The 17,606-nt window shown below is 40.7% G+C and overlaps 1 protein-coding gene across 2 annotated transcripts in view; it reads right to left on the bottom strand.

Annotated features, from left to right (window-relative positions):
- Nucleotides 1–17,606, bottom strand: part of GPR158 (G protein-coupled receptor 158) — a 490,037-nt gene that overhangs the window by 55,634 nt on the left and 416,797 nt on the right. For both annotated transcript variants that reach the window (XM_063921634.1, XM_063921635.1), the window contains exon 7: nt 5,403–5,641. In XM_063921634.1, the coding sequence (XP_063777704.1) occupies nt 5,403–5,641 (239 nt within the window). The remainder of the gene's footprint in view (nt 1–5,402; nt 5,642–17,606) is intronic.

Below are 17,606 nucleotides of genomic sequence, written 5' to 3'. Positions count from 1 at the left end.
GTGTTCTGAGTGCCGCAACTTCTGCTACTCGTGAATTGCATTTGTGGGGGCACCAGATCAAGGTCTTTTTTGCTATTTGGAGTGCCAGATCCATAAATTTGGGAGGAAGTCTCTATAGATACAATGCTTTGGGATCTTGCACCTGATCCCCCCTAGTGGACTTATTTGTATGTACTGTTGACCACCGTACTGATATAAGCCTGTTTTTTTTATTTGCTTATTATATGTAGCATGTTTGTTGTGGTTACTCTTTGGATAAATAAACCTACATGTACAAAACCTAACAGACAAGGTATTATTTGCTTCCACTATTGGCAGTATCCTATTAGCTGTGGTGAGTTACTGCAGCCAAAGGATTCCCCCGGGGCTATCCTATTAGCTATGGTGAGTTACTGCAGCCAAAGGATTCCCCCGGGGCTATCCTATTAGCTATGGTGAGTTACTGCAGCCAAAGGATTCCCCCGGGGCTATCCTATTAGCCCCGTAAGCCGGCACTTATCAGGGATTCTGCTTCATGTGCCACAGGCACGCAAAGCAGAATCCCCGATAAGGAGCCCCAGGAGACCTGTTATCGGATGCAAACACATGGTTATGCAATGGTATCACAGATCCCATGTGTTATCGAATGATAATGGGTGAGTTACCGCACGGTAAAAACAGGCTGCAATTAGATAGCCTGATAGCATTATCAGGCTAAAAAGCCTGTTATTACTAGAGATGAGCGGGTTCGGTTCCTCGGAATCCGAACACCCCCCCCCCCCCGAACTTCACCCATTTTACACGGGTCCGAGGCAGACTCGGATCCTCCCGCCTTGCTCGGTTAACCCGAGCGCGCCCGAACGTCATCATCCCGCTGTCTGATTCTCGCGAGATTCGTATTCTATATAAGGAGCCGCGCTTCGCTGCCATTTTCACTCGTGCATTGGAGATGATAGGGAGAGGACGTGTGCAGCGTTCTCTCAGTTGTGTTCAGTGTGCTGCAAATATCTGTGCTCAGTGTTCTGCAAATATCTGTGCTCAGTGTGCTTGCAAATATCTGTGCTCAGTGTGCTGAAAATATCTACGTTCTCTGCCTGAAAAACGCTCTATATCTGTGCTGCATTGTAGTATATAGTAGGAGGACAGTGCAGAATTTTGCTGACCAGTGACCACCAGTATTATATTAGTACGGTACAGTAGTCCACTGCTCTACCTACCTCTGTGTTGTCAAGTATACTATCCATCCATACCTGTGGTGCATTTTAGTTGTTGTGCGCAGTAGTAGGAGGACAGTGCATAATTTTGCTGACCACCAGTATATAATATATAGTAGTACGGTACAGTAGTCCACTGCTCTACTTACCTCTGTGTCGTCAAGTATACTATCCATCCATACCTGTGGTGCATTTAAGTTGTTGTGCGCAGTAGTAGGAGGACAGTGCATAATTTTGCTGACCACCAGTATATAATATATAGCAGTACGGTACAGTAGTCCACTTCTCTACCTACCTCTGTGTCGTCAAGTATACTATCCATCCATACCTGTGGTGCATTTAAGTTTTGCACAGTAGTAGGAGGACAGTGCATAATTTTGCTGACCACCAGTATATAATATATAGCAGTACGGTACAGTAGTCCACTGCTCTACCTACCTCTGTGTCGTCAAGTATACTATCCATCCATACCTGTGGTGCATTTAAGTTTTGCGCAGTAGTAGGAGGACAGTGCATAATTTTGCTGACCACCAGTATATAATATATAGCAGTACGGTACAGTAGTCCACTGCTCTACCTACCTCTGTGTCATCAAGTATACTATCCATCCATACCTGTGGTGCATTTAAGTTGTTGTGCGCAGTAGTAGGAGGACAGTGCATAATTTTGCTGACCACCAGTATATAATATATAGCAGTACTGTACAGTAGTCCACTGCTCTACCTACCTCTGTGTCGTCAAGTATACTATCCATCCATACCTGTGGTGCATTTTAGTTGTTGTGCGCAGTAGTAGGAGGACAGTGCAGAATTTTGCTGACCACCAGTATATAATATATAGCAGTATGGTACAGTAGGCCATTGCTATTGATATATTACTGGCATATAATTCCACACATTAAAAAATGGAGAACAAAAATGTGGAGGGTAAAATAGGGAAAGATCAAGATCCACTTCCACCTCGTGCTGAAGCTGCTGCCACTAGTCATGGCCGAGACGTTGAAATGCCATCAAGGTCGTCGGCCAAAGCCGATGCCCAATGTCATAGTAGAGAGCATGTAAAATCCAAAAAACAAAAGTTCAGTAAAATGACCCAAAAATCAAAATTAAAAGCGTCTGATCAAAAGCATAAACTTGCCAATATGCCATTTACGACACGGAGTGGCAAAGAACGGCTGAGGCCCTGGCCTATCTTCAGGGCTAGTGGTTCAGATTCACATGAGGATGGAAGCACTCATCCTCTCGTTAGAAAACTGCAGTGCCACTCCTAGATGGGCCAGGTGTTTGTGTTGACCACTTGGGTCGCTTAGCTTAGCCACACAGCTACCTCATTGCACCTCTTTTTTTCTTTGCATCATGTGCTGTTTGGGGACTATTTTTTAAATCTGCCATCCTGTCTGACACTGCAGTGCCACTCCTAGATGGGCCAGGTGTTTGTGTCGGCCACTTGGGTCGCTTAGCTTAGTCACACAGCGACCTTGGTGCACCTCTTTTTTTCTTTGCATCATGTGCTGTTTGGGACTATTTTTTGAAGTGCCATCCTGTCTGACACTGCAGTGCCACTCCTAGATGGGCCAGGTGTTTGTGTCGGCTACTTGGGTCGCTTAGCTTAGCCACACAGCTACCTCATTGCACCTCTTTTTTTTCTTTGCATCATGTGCTGTTTGGGGACTATTTTTTAAATCTGCCATCCTGTCTGACACTGCAGTGCCACTCCTAGATGGGCCAGGTGTTTGTGTCGGCCACTTGGGTCGCTTAGCTTAGTCACACAGCGACCTTGGTGCACCTCTTTTTTTCTTTGCATCATGTGCTGTTTGGGGACAATTTTTTTGAAGTGCCATCCTGCCTGACACTGCAGTGCCACTCCTAGATGGGCCAGGTGTTTGTGTCGGCCACTTGGGTCGCTTAGCTTAGTCATCCAGCGACCTCGGTGCAAATTTTAGGACTAAAAATAATATTGTGAGGTGTGAGGTGTTCAGAATAGACTGGAAATTAGTGGAAATTATGGTTATTGAGGTTAATAATACTATGGGATCAAAATGACCCCCAAATTCTATGATTTAAGCTGTTCTCGAGGGTTTTTTGTAAAAAAAAACACCCGAATCCAAAACACACCCGAATCCGACAAAAAATTTTCAGGGAGGTTTTGCCAAAACGCGTCCGATTTCAAAACACGGCCGCGGAACCGAATCCAAAACCAAGACACAAAACCCGAAAAATGTCCTGTGCACATCACTAGTTATTACCATGCGCTAACTCAACGCACCTAGTAGGATACTGCCATCGATATATGTATTGACTGGCTACTAGAGAGTAGACAGCATTGTTTATTTATAGAAGAGTTCCACTTACTATAAATACTACTACACTATGGAGGTCATTCCGAGTTGTTCGCTCGCAAGGCGATTTTAGCAGAGTTGCTCACGCTAAGCCGCCGCCTACTGGGAGTGAATCTTAGCATCTTAAAATTGCAAACGATGTATTCGCAATATTGCGATTACACACCTCGTAGCAGTTTCTGAGTAGCTTCAGACTTACTCGGCATCTGCGATCAGTTCAGTGCTTGTCGTTCCTGGTTTGACGTCACAAACACTCCCAGCGTTCGCCCAGACACTCCTCCGTTTCTCCGGCCACTCCTGCGTTTTTTCCGGAAACGGTAGCGTTTTTTCCCACACGCCCATAAAACGGCCTGTTTCCGCCCAGTAACACCAATTTCCTGTCAATCACATTACAATCGCCAGAACGATGAAAAAGCCGTGAGTAAAATTACTAAGTGCATAGCAAATTTACTTGGCGCAGTCGCTGTGCGGACATTGCGCATTAAGCGGAAAATCGCTGTGATGCGAAGATTTTTACCGAGCGAACAACTCGGAATGAGGGCCTATATTACTGCACTTCTCCTTTTTCTGCTTGTTGGAGATGTGAAGGTTTCGTGACTTCATTGGACTATACTGTGACCTAATCCCTGTAGTGCTAGTGACTCATCACATTAATAGATAAGCCTGTTTTGTTATATTTTTGGTATGGATACATATGTCTTTTTTTTTTTTATATACCTGTATAACATTACTAATAATTACTACACTAGTGGGTGCATGTTTTGTAAAACCCATACAGATTTTATTGTATTATCAGGCTGGAAAATTATATAACTGGAGGACTTAAAAATTATTTTATTGTGAAGTGTACATACAACACCTTTTTCTGGGCAATAAAGAATTGTGCGCTTTCCTAGTAACATATACATATATATATATATATATATATATATATATTTAATAAAGGCTTGGAGTGCTGCTACTGTGGAGGACTATATATATAAATATATATATATATATATATGTACAGTATGTAGAAAAAAACTTGAGGAATCCGCACACGTCCTTGAAGCAACTTGTGGGTGCCGGTAATGTGCATATATATATATATATATATTGTAGCAGGAGAGGTACTTTGCCACATGGAAGCTACTCACAGGGTCCTGGGGGTAGGTGGGAAATGTGGATGGGCCGGGTTCCCATCCATTTGACACAGACCAGGTCTTATGGGCTTCTTAGGCAAGAAGCTGCTTCATCAGCCAGCACCAGGTTGCTGGGTATAAAGCAGAGTCTCTCTCATTAGTCAGGGCTCCTGAAGGCAGTTAGTATCCAGGTGAGAGGACTGCTAGGGACAGTGGGATCCGGAAGACTGGGGCACTAGTGTCAGGAATGGATACCAGGACCTGAAGGGTTCCTTATTAAGTAAGAGGGAGTGAGGCAGGGCCTAACCTCCCTGGTAGTTTATACTAAAGACAGTGATCTTTGTTTTATGTGTTTCTCTGTATTTGAGCAACCTGAATAAAAGGTATTTGGAGTTATTGCACAAGCCTGGAGTCGGTCGCTGGTGGATTTTTGTAGCAGAGCGCATTCAAGCAAGGCTCCTGTTACAATATATTGTATAGGATTGTGTATCTTTGTATATATCCTGTATGATAAATGGAAAATGATGCTCCTCACCTATATGGGAGGAATTCAAGTGTTTTGCGCCCCAGCAGCCACTAGATGGCGCCTGACAAAGCACTTCAACCGTTGCTTTGTTTAGGAGTTCACAGCCACCATCGCTGACATTACTGTTCCGTTGTTCCGTCATTTTGATGGTCTGGTAACTAGTATATATATATTTATATATGTGAGAACAAGGAAAGTAATTATAAAATGCAAACTCAACATACCAACAGCCATCATGTAATCCCATCGATCTATCAGACACATATTAAATTGAAGGTGGTCAGAGGTTTCCCCTTGAACAATAAGGGAGATGTTTCGGTCCATGTTCTGGAAAACAGCAGATGTCCAGGCGACGAGAAACCACAGCACCAGTAAGAGAATCACAGACAACATCCGCATGACTCTACAGCTGGTCATGTAAGGGATGCGTTGGGCAGTACGAGAGAGAAACACTTTCAGGACTCTGCAAAAATATAAATAATATATAATCAGTTTTATAGTAGCAGATATTTATATTAAGAATTAGATATGTGTTTTACTGGAGACATCAATTACTGTAATTCCATTTTAGACAATCACTCCTTAGTATAATAAGACCATCCTTGCAGAAAGTGGGGGAGCACCAGGGAGCTCCACCTCTAACCTAATGCCAAGATCAGTCTTATGTCCTGTATCAACAGATCTCTCAAAAAGATCTCTCAATAGATCTCTCCATCAGTCCATCTGAAAGCTAAGAAGAGAATGTGGTGCTGGTGCTCTCACCCCGGTGTCACTGCATGGCCTCTGTGTGATCTGGTCCCTGGTAACATGGGAGTGGCATGTTATATTGAGGACTGGTTGTTCATTTTGTCCTTCCTAGATATATGTGTCCGCTCACATTAAGCTTGACGATCAACCCACTTCATCACAAATAATCATAAGAGCGAGGAGAAGATCTGGACTCTCTTTCTTACATGTTGAATGTTGACCTATAACTGTGCTTTTCTACCACAATGTAACTAGAAGGTGCTAAATGTGCACCATTAAAACTACAGAATAAAGGGGTCTATTCAATGCTGATTGGTTGCCATGGGCAACTTCTCCAATGGCTCACTTCTCCACACGTTACCCTGTTTCATGAATAGACCCAAAGGTCTGGTTTACATCACCTTCGGGCAACTGGAAAATCAGGCCCATTCCAGGAAGAAAAATACTGTGCGCCCGCACATAAAACTAGGATAAACACCCTCCCCCCATCCCGTCCCTGCCCTCCACCACCACCCAATGCACCTTCTCCACTCCTGACCACTCATTTACATAACCTATTAATCCCTTTGGGTGCAAAACTAAGCCTGTTTAGGTTCCTGGTTTGAGGTTAAAATATCAACATAATTAATGCTGACACCTGGAAAATGTCTCTCACAGCCATACTGGTGCTGACATTTTTCACACAGATTCATTTGCGCAAATAAAGGTGAGTAACATTAATACAGAGCATTTATGTTGTAAATTTGCACTTTTTACACAGCCCCAAAGATCGATGACCACGTGTAATTGTATCACCAGGGGCTAACCTATTAGCCGCGATGTGCAGGCTCCCCAATGCTGGCACTTAGCTTGGATTTAGCTTCTGGTGCATCAGGCACCCAAAGCATAATCCGCGATAAGTGGCTGCCGGAGTCGCGAAAACACATGGGATACCATGTGTTTTCGCGCAGTCGCGGGTCCGTTTTCAGGTGCTGAAAATGGACCCTAATTGGATACCGCGATAATGACCATCGGTCATTAATCGTGATATCAGTCCATTTTCACCTGCCGAAAACGGATTGGATCTAATTGGATGCCTTCCATTGAATTATAATGTAGGCAATTGGTAATTTTGAAATTGCTAAAAAGATAATTTGATAAAGTGTTGCTATTAACTTTTCTGCAAACTTCTGTTTGAAAAATAAAGTTCTTTCTAATCTGTTTATAAGCTGGAGATGTTTTAGCCCACATGTATCAAGTTGGTCTAAAAAGACAGAAGGTCTGACCTCTTTAAATAGGCATGTCTGGGCCTTTGTAGAGAATCTGGCAAGCAGCCAACACTAAAATGTTTTTCAATGTTGTTGCACTTTGGCAAACAGCGCACTGTGCTACAGGAAAACTGATGTGCTTAAAGCTAGGTATACACTATAAGACTTTGCCCAGCGATGCTAGATTCAGACAGCTTTACACCGACCAAAACAATCCAGAAAATGGCCAATGTACAGCGTACACATGACCCAATAATAGTTTAGTTCAACTTCTAAAAGATCCCTTTGATTCTAATGGTCTCACAGATATTGTCTCCTTCACAGTAGACATCAGGGGCTGGATGTAATGACGTCCGACTTCGGTGCCGTGTGGGATTCCGGACGAATTTGGATGTTTTTTTTAAAGGGGTAATCACTTACAAGTTATGGTGTAGTCTTGTACATGTTTGCCCCTTTTACAAAACATCCGGCAATGAACTTGGGCGTCATTATATCCGGCCCAAGATCTGTGCACACTGCATTTTCTAAATGATACCAAAACGATTTGCACAACATCCAACTTGTTTTGGACAGACCATTGGGCACTGGTGTAGCGTACACACTAGACAATTATCGGGCCAATGACCCAATATACAGTATACCAGGTCTGCCCAATAATTCTATAGTGTGTATTTAGCTTAAACGTTTTTCCAACTGTGAGATGACAGAAAAATCAATAACAGTGTTCTCAAAATAAAATCATCCTGTTATGGCTATGGGGATATGAATGAAATATTCAGTAGACATTCCCTTTAAATGATTCATTGTAATCAGATTTGCGTGTGTGTTTACTGTTTCTAGTAATCTTTTCCAGCTATTTTCCTCCTAGTGTTAATCTGATGATGAAACTCTCTCAGGAGTATAGAATAAGCATAGGATGATTACTCATTAATCCTCTGATGAATTATTGGAACAGGATTACTTTTGCTCTTGCTCTTACACATGTTGGATCTTGTTTACAGTTAGGAGCAGACCAACTAAAAGGGGGAAATCTGCACCCAGGTTTCTATGCTGTGATGCAAAAGGAATTCTTTTCCAGACAGGGAAAATACTGACTGCTGTGGCATGTATCACACAACGATTGGTCAGCTTTGTTTTATGACTATGACTATGAAGGTGAGCTTGGACCGACCGACCTTCTCTAAACCTAAATTTGTCCATAAATATATAATCTGTCCCACTCAGAGCTAGGTTAAGGCTCTAGGTGGCCTGAGACACTTAAGACAGGGGGTACGAGAGAGAAAGATGGATGGATTGAGGGGGGGAGAGAGAGAGAGAGAGAGAGTGGGAGGGAGGAAGGGAGTGGTAGAGACAGAGAAAGAGAGGGGGCACACGCGCGAGAGAGAGAGCAAGAAAGAAAGAGCTGCTAGTAGCAGGTACTACTATTTATATAACATTTATTCACACTATTTCCATAGTTATATTGCATTAAATTTATGGACATAAATACTGTATTTATACATGGTACCTTATGATGGAATATTTTCTGTACAGAAGCTTGACAAATAATTCTACAGTAATAACTAAAAATGCTGTTGAAAGAATTATAATAGCCAAATATTTGTTAAATAATGTGTAGGTTATTTATTGGCAGTTATTAAGATGCCATATGCATATTACATAGCGCTTTACATATAATAATTGGTCATTAACAACAGTTCCTGTCTAATACCTAGTTCACATTGCAATTGCCGGGTCGCACCCGGAAATTGGAAACGGGTCATTCCCGGGTGCGATCTGTCATTGGACCCACGCAGTGTGAACAGGGTGGTTTCCCGACCCTGCAATATGCTGGGCAAGGTTGCCATCCAAGGCGGGGACAGAGGCAGCATCGGGAGTGGGTGCGGAGGTGGCGCTGGAAATGACATCATCACCGTACCACCTCTCCCTATACTGTGAATATTCCGCTCACACTGTGCCTGACCCGGTAATTACCCAGGAATAACCCTTCTTTATTCCCGGGTTGAATTACCGGGTCAGGCGACCTGGGAATTCAGCAGTGACCCGTTCATACTGTACTGCGACCCGTGTCGACCCGGCAAAATATTGAGTTGATACTGGGTTTTTCGTGCAGTGTGAACGGGGTATAAGTGGCACTGGGGCAGATATATTAAGCCTGGAGAAGTGATAACGCACCGGCCAATCAGCTCCAATATGTAAATTGATAGTTAGGAGCTGATTAGCTGGTAAGTTATCACTTTGTACTTATCACTGCTTTATTACTTCTCCAGGCTTAATACATCTATATTTCCAACCACATGTACACACACTAGCAGAGGTGTACGCAAAGTCCCCTGTTTAGGTTCTGATTCATCACCGTGTTTTGGTTTTGTCTAAACCATCATCAAATGTTTTGGTTTGGATTCAGTTTTCGATTCAGATTAAAATCGATAAAGAAATCGATAAGCTTTAAGAAAAATCGAGAAAAACAGCTAAAGACATGTCATTTTTGCAATCCAAACCCTGAAATTCAGAGAACCAATCCGCATAGCTCTACACACTAAGGTTAAGTTGTGTTAGGACTGGAGCCAATTAACCTACAGTACCAGTATATTTTTCGAGTGTGGGAGGAAACTGGAGTTCCTGGAGGAAAGCCACGCAAGCACAGGGAGCATATACAAACTTCATGCAGTTAAGGCCTTGGTGGTAATTGAACCAAAGAGCTCAGTTCTGTGAGTCAGTAATGCTAACCATTACACCAACCAATTATTTAAATAAATAATTTTAGATTTAAATTAGTTTGAGATCTCTACCTACTGTACAATGTTACAATGAGATTACTATCTTTCTTTCCGCTTCGGAGGCGCTATTACAGCAATATGACACATTTTGCTGATTTCCCAGGCCTGACTTGGATATTGATTTATTTAATTTCATCTCACAAAAGACTAAACATAGATATTTTTATCATGATGCCTTAGAGTTTTATGATGAAATTTAAAGGACTTTATAGCCTCCATGGAGTTCCAAAATTAATTCTCTTTTGCAGATCTTCAGGACTAATTGTATTCATAGATTTCAGTTGTATTAGTAGCTATTTATTATATTATTTTAATTTGATTTAGGAGTTTGTTCTGTTGGCCTCTAAAATTAGGATTGCAAGAAAAAAATTAACTGAAATCAATTCCTTTCTTGGCTTTATTTGTGACCTTTTTTGTCTTACTGTATATTTTCAAACTTCTTATTTTACTTAACAAGTAATGTACAGTATAATGCTTATGATATTTCCATTGAGTGACATCTTCATTGAATAATGGTTGCATCAAAATCTCATTTCGGGATTCTTAATAATAATAATAATAATAATAATAATAATAATGATAATAATAATAATAATAATAATTATTATTATTATTATTATTTTAGTTATCTAGTGCTCTTTCTCCAGTAGGGCTCATATTGATAACAATTACTACAAAAATGAATTGTCAAATAATGAACTAATGCCATACCCTAATTTGCATATTCAAATTAAGCAGGTTGTAGTGATGAATAAAATTATGTTATTTATACAGCATAGCAATTTAATCTTATTCAAATAAACAAGTGGCATAGTATATAAAAATGAAAGTATCTAAAAATGTCTATCCAATTGTCTAATGGAACACCTCTGAATTGTAACACCATAGGGGTGATTCAGACCTGCACTTTGGAGCATTTGTGTGGCTCAATATTACCTTCGCTGTCAAATAGTCAACTTGTTCCAAGATATTGATTGAACTGTACGTATCTGACAGTTTCAGCCTCTTGCACATATTGAGGTACAGTAGTTCAAAGGATATTCAAGCAAGAGTAGAACATTAAGGGCATACAACCACTTGTTAAGTGTGAACATTTGAGATGACACTTATTGATCATTGCACGTACTGTATCTCTGAAATACAATCCATACCAAGCATAAATTCTCCTCCTACACAAGACATGTGCAATTTAAAAGTTTATGATGACGGTTCCCTATCTATATACCATACCTACAGGTGCATGTACTCCATCTATGCTCAAAATACAGGCCTGGAAATGTCAGAGAGTAAATTTGACCATAATCGAATAGGCATTTTTGGATGTGTCCTCTAAATGGGTTGGGTATGAAATGCCGGCTGTCGATTGAAATCTCAACACGGCCAGTAAGTAGTCTAACCCTTCTTAAATCCTTCCCTAACCCTAGCCCTCCCTTTTAGGTGCCTAATCCTACTCCATCCCCCTCAGCCTAACCCCAACACCCCCCCCCCCCCCCCCGAGTGGCATATAAACCTAACTCCACCTCCTCGCAACCTAGACCTAACCATCTCCCCTCCGCAGCCTAATCATAACCCCCCGGTGGTGCCTATCCCTGACCCCACCACCGTGCAGCCTAAAGCTACCACCCCCCTATCACCAGCATAGTACTTACCCACCCGATGTGTTGATGTCGGGATTCTGGCGTTGGTGTCATGGCCCCTTTTGGGGTTCCAGCAACGGCATTCTGTTGTGTGTGGGGATTCCGGTGCTATTATCTCATGCGCCAGGATCCCGACTGTCGGGATTCTAACCGCATCCCCTCTAAATCACAACCAAATACCAATAAAAAGCATCTAGGCTATAAAAAATATTTGTTGTACTTTACATTCTTTATAAAGGAAGATTTCTTTCTGTGGAAATTAGTTGTGATTATTATTATTATTATTATTATTATTATCATCTTTATTTATATGGCACCTCAAGGGGTCTGCGGCACCTTTACTACGTACTGTATGAACAGAACAAGAAAAAAAGTGACTTACAGTATGGAACATTGCAGAACATGGACAAGGTTTATAAACATTACTGTGTCAGCATTTATAATACTCAAATAAACAGCAGGGGCAGGACAAGCCAAGGGTTAGGAGTCATTGTAGGCAGTGGAGAGAAGATATAACCCTTGGCTTCTCCTGCGCTTGCTGCTTATTTGTTCTTTGTTCTTAGTGACAGAAGCAAAAGCGCACTGTCACACACCAGGTTATCAGACCCTTTTATCATACCCGGCGATGCCAGGCATCTCAGGATGCACCTGTTGCTGTTGCCTGGCGTGACATGCGTGCCGCCATCTTGCATGAGGTCAGCTGACACTAATACAGCTATTTACAGTGTCTCTCCTCCTCACATGACTTCAGTATCCAATTCTGTTGCAAATTACACTATTTAAACAGTTCTCTGACACCTGCTCATTGCCAGTACAACTTGTATTCAAGCTACTCCTGGTCCCTGTGTATCAAAAGTGGTTCTCTGACTCCTGAGTTTCCATCAACTGTTCTAGTTCCTCTCCAGGGTTATACAGAGTGCAAAAACCAAAAACAGAAACTAATCTACTTAAAGCACCTAGAAATATTAATAAGTGGTTCAAACAACAGTGAGGCGCCGCCAAAAAGGCACTGTGTATGTGCCTCTGGTAATTTATACACAAAAGAAAGAAAAAAGATTGGCTGCGCCTACAGTGTTGTTAGTGTACCAAAATTATGGAGAGCTGACAACCAAAATATATAAAGTATATTTATTAAAATAATAATAATGACACACCAATAGAAGACAATTATACAAATATAAAAGACTTATAAATTTGTATGTACTCTGAAAACCGTAGATATATCTAATGAACGATATCCACAATTAAAATGGTTAAAGCAATGTATAGAATATTAGCTCAGTGTAGATATAGATTTGAAACACTGTTTAAGAAATGTATCATTATTCTTACATGCTTATTAAAATTGTATCGCTTGAAAGAAATAACTTAGTAACAGATCTAGCTACAGGTGCAGAGGCAACATGCACACTCTAGCTAGTAAAAACATGGAAGTCCCGACAAAAAATAAATGACAATCAATAATGGTATATAATTAATCTGTCCTGGGGCTATAGACACCGAGCGTCCTCGGTGAAATCCACTAAAGCCCACTGATTGTTTGCACAGGGAGAAGGAATGAGCTAGATTGCTCTAGCAGAGGCTGCTGTATATTTACCGGCGTCTTTGAAATGGTTTGCCCAGAATCTTCAGGTGGTCTCCCGAGGGCTAGGGGGAATCCTTTAGTGCCCACTTGGAAGAAATAACCAGTAATAGTAGTCAGAGGTGCTGCTGACTAGCTGGATGCGCCGTGCAGTAGCTGTGGCCAGGGACGCCGTAAGTTGGTTACTTGCACGGAGAGTCCTCTGGTAGCTGTGGGCACCGTAACATAGCGCTGGCCGTAGCCGTCCTTAGTTGCAGGGAGAAAACTCTGCTGGCTGTAGGCGCCGTGCAATGGCGCTGGCCGAAGCCGCCGTTTGTTGCAGGGATTTCAGCGAGAAGATAGCAGCCACTGGAAATATGAAATGGAGTGCTGGGTAGTAGCGTTAGCCGGAGCAGCCTCTTGCAAATGGAGGGGGATCTTCTGTAGAGTGACGGGACGTGTCCCCGTGAAAAGCGATATCAATGGATTGAGTTCAGTAGTCGGTGATCAGAGTTAGGGGAGGAGCCTAACGCGTTTCATCACGAATCACGTGACTTTTTCAAAGGAATACCTCCTCTAAGAAACTTGACCATATATATAGCATAAGTGTAAGTCAAATCAGGTGAAACTAATAAGCAATAAATACATAGACAAAAAGGTCAGCTCTCCATAAAAGATGCACAGAATTGAATCCTTAAACTTACATAAATATATAATAAGAAATAATTTGTATATATAAAAGTAAAAGATAAAAAATGAAAAATAACTCAGTTAAAAATAACTGCAGTGCAAGGTTAACATAGGAAGCATTTATAAATTAAAAGTATATATATCAGACGGATAACCAAACTGCAAACAGATGTAATAGATACGTGACAGAGAAAACACACATTTGGCACTATTAGACTGATATTATATCGTATAAAATTTATAATTAATTCTGTTCGAATCCCTAGGAAATAGTAAGGATGGACCATATGAAGGTTTTGATGGGACTTTAGAGTTATCTAAATTTGATAAATTTAATTAATTAGTGTATGTCCCCGCTAATAAATTAGAGAAGAGTTTATATTTCTCAGGAGGAATGAAAGCGGATTTCTTATCAGGAAAAAGGGAATGGATCAGGGCATGTATATAGATACTAATACTGGAACTGAATAACAAACATGTCTATTCAGAGATAAATAAATAACAATCGTAAATAAATAAAGATAAAAATAAAAATAAATATAAATAATAAAAAAATAAAAATAAAAAATAAAATAAAAATAATTGACAGATGTGTTCACATATAGGTTCACATAAATTACCCTATTTCTCTGTGTTAGATGAATGTATATATGTACCTATATAGGCATGAACATATGCATAGACACAGCCATCGGGCCAAAGGACAAACCCCCAATGGAGGAGATTCTAGAGTTGGAGACCAAATAATAGGATTATTAATTATAATAAAATTATGTGTATTTTAATATATAAAAAAAAATTATTATAAAATAAATTACTTCATATATATTGGAAAAATGATGACAAAGGAGGAGGAAGGGAAAGAGGCTGATCACACGAAGGAAACAGAGGAGGAAAAGGATGAGGACTATAGACTGCCTTGGATCTTGTCTTGGAAAGTGGAATAAGTATCCTAATATTAGGGATCAAATCCTATGGTTTCATGAGGCCATCGGGAACGAGGGTTCTCAGCTTATGAATCCAAAAGTTTTCTCGTTGACAGAGTTTCCTATATCTGTCACCCCGTCTTGGAGTGGATGGAATGGTTTCGATACCTATAAGGTGAATGTCTTGTGGATTTTTATGATGAAATTGAGCAAAGTGTCTGGAGACACTATGAAAAAGATGTCCCTTGAGGATATTACGCCTGTGCTCCAAAAAACGGATTCTAAGTTTCCGTGTAGTGCGTCCCACATAAATAAGTTTGCAACTGCAAACTAATATGTATATGACAAAGACGCTATTACAATTAATGAAGGAATTAATGGTAAATTGTGTATTATCTGTAGAAAAAAATGCTTTAGTTTTGTTTTGTATGTAAGAACATGTTGTACAGTGATTGGAGCCACACTTGAAACAACCTTTTGTTTTTGTTAACCACTGGGAGGAATTTAGGGAGGCACTTGATTGTCCTGAAGTTCTTCTATCTACAAAAAAGCTAGGGGCAAGATGTTGTTGCAGATTTGTGGATCGTTTAAAAATAATGGAAGGTTTTTCGCCAATTACTGTTTTGAGAATAGGATCAGTAAGTAAAATGGGAAAATTGGTGGCGATGATATTCCTAATTTTTATCGAAGAATTGTTATATTGTGAAAAAAAATGCGGTTGGTCTTGTTTAAATTTTGAATCGGCCAATTTATATTGTAAAAGATCCTTCCTATCAATCTGGTCAACTAGTGTCCGGGCTCCTTGAATTAATTCTAAAGGATAACCCTTATCACATAGGGATCGGGATAATTCGTCTGCTTGTGTTGTATAGTTATGATGTTCACTACAATTATGCCTAATGTGTCGTAGTTGGCCGTATGGAATATTTGTTATCCAAGGTTTGTGATGTGAGCTCTCATAATGTAAAAAGTTATATTTATCTACCTCCTTCCTAAAGGTTTTAGTAGATATCATTCCATCTATTATTGTGAGGGAGATATCAAGGAATGAGATGGAGGACTTACCTAACATGCAAGTGAATTGTAAATTAAAATCATTATCATTTAAATAAGAGGTGAAGTCAGAAAAAAGGTTTATATCTCCATCAAGAATAAAAAAGAGGTCATCTATATAACGGCCATAGTATACAAGGTCCGCGCCCAGACTCCGCCCCCAAACATGTGCGTCCTCAAACGCTCCCATGTATAGGTTGGCGAAGCTCGGCGCGAACCTCGTACCCATGGCCGTTCCAAGAATTTGCAAAAAAAATTGGTGATTAAACAAAAAATAATTATGCGACAATATGAATTTAATAGAAGCCAGAATAAAATCTTGAAGATCCTTAGATAAGGTTTCGGATTTAGAGAGATATTGGGCAACAGTGAAGATGCCTTTATTGTGCGGGATATTTGAGTATAAAGCCTATACATCACAAGTCATAAAGAAATAAGAATCCTTCCATTTGATTCTTGCAATGGAGTTTAGAAAAGCTGTGGTGTCTTTAATGTGAGAAGGGAGAGTAGACGCTAAGGGCCGTAAAAAGTAATCTACAAAATGTGAAAACTTAGATGTGAGGGACCCTACACCAGAAATTATGGGTCTACCAGGAGGTGCAGTGAGTGATTTGTGGATTTTGGGCAAATGATAATAAGTGGGAGTGATAGGGTGCGTGGGTATAAGGTATTTCATCTCATCCCTTGATATCATTCCCTCCTTAAAGGCATTTTCAACAAGTTTGCTAAGTGCCCTGTGGAAATCACTAGAAGGGTCTGTTGGTTTTAAAGTGTATATTTTTACATCATTTAATTGTCTATAGGCCTCAGATAAGTAATCATCTGTATTTTGTATTACAAATCCCCCTCCCTTGTTAGCCGGCTTAATGACAAGGGAGGGGTCATTGATTAATTTACGTTGGGAGGTGCTTTCTCTTACTGTTAAATTACATTTGTATTTGGACCTTTTGTGTTCCTTTTGACACATATTGTTAAATTCTTCCAGAGTTTTTTTGTAAAATATGTCTATTGGGGAGCTCCTATGGTGCAAAGGAAAAAACTGTGACCTGTTTTTAAACCGTAGACTGCGATCAGTTATACAGAGTGCGCCTACTACAGCTACTTGTATTCAGTCCTGTGTTTAGCATTCTCCATTCTGCAGCAGGAATCCCCTCCAGTTCTCTCTGTTGTAATCAGCTATCATCATAAACACCAGTCTGCTATCTGCAGTACTACCTGCGCTTCCAGCTAGAGTCTGCTATTCTAAGCCTCATGCATGCAATCTCCAACACTATCTGCAAATACCCGTGTACAGAGCTGCTATCATTGATTGTCACCAGTAGTTAAAATGCCACAGCAGACACATACAGTAGATCCCTAGTGTGTTACAGACCGAAGGGGACATTTACTAAGCAGTGATAAGAGCGGAGAAGTGAGCCAGTGGAGAAGTTGCCCCATCAACCAATCAGCACCTCTGTATCATTTTATAGTATGCAAATTACAGATGTTACTTCAGTGCTGATTGGTTGCCATGGGCACTTCTCTACTGGCTCACTTCTCCGTTCTTATCACTGCTTAGTAAATGTACCCCTCAATCATGCTGTGTATTGAAGCACTTGTGTTCTAGGCTCCAGTAGTATAGCTACCACTGCCAGGTGGTATACCTCATCTTATACCCCTTTTCCACTAGCTTTTAAAACATGGGTAAATGCTCGGGGGCACGCATTTACCCGTGTTTTTCCCTAGTGGAAAAGGGTCCCCCTGCAGATTCCCGGATCAAGTGATCCGGGAATCCTACCCAGGTAGCT

The sequence above is a fragment of the Pseudophryne corroboree genome, chromosome 5 (assembly GCF_028390025.1).
Source record: "Pseudophryne corroboree isolate aPseCor3 chromosome 5, aPseCor3.hap2, whole genome shotgun sequence".
Lineage (NCBI taxonomy): Eukaryota > Metazoa > Chordata > Amphibia > Anura > Myobatrachidae > Pseudophryne > Pseudophryne corroboree.
The sequence above is the reverse complement of the archived record's forward strand: the minus strand, read 5'-3'. Positions and strand labels throughout refer to the sequence as shown.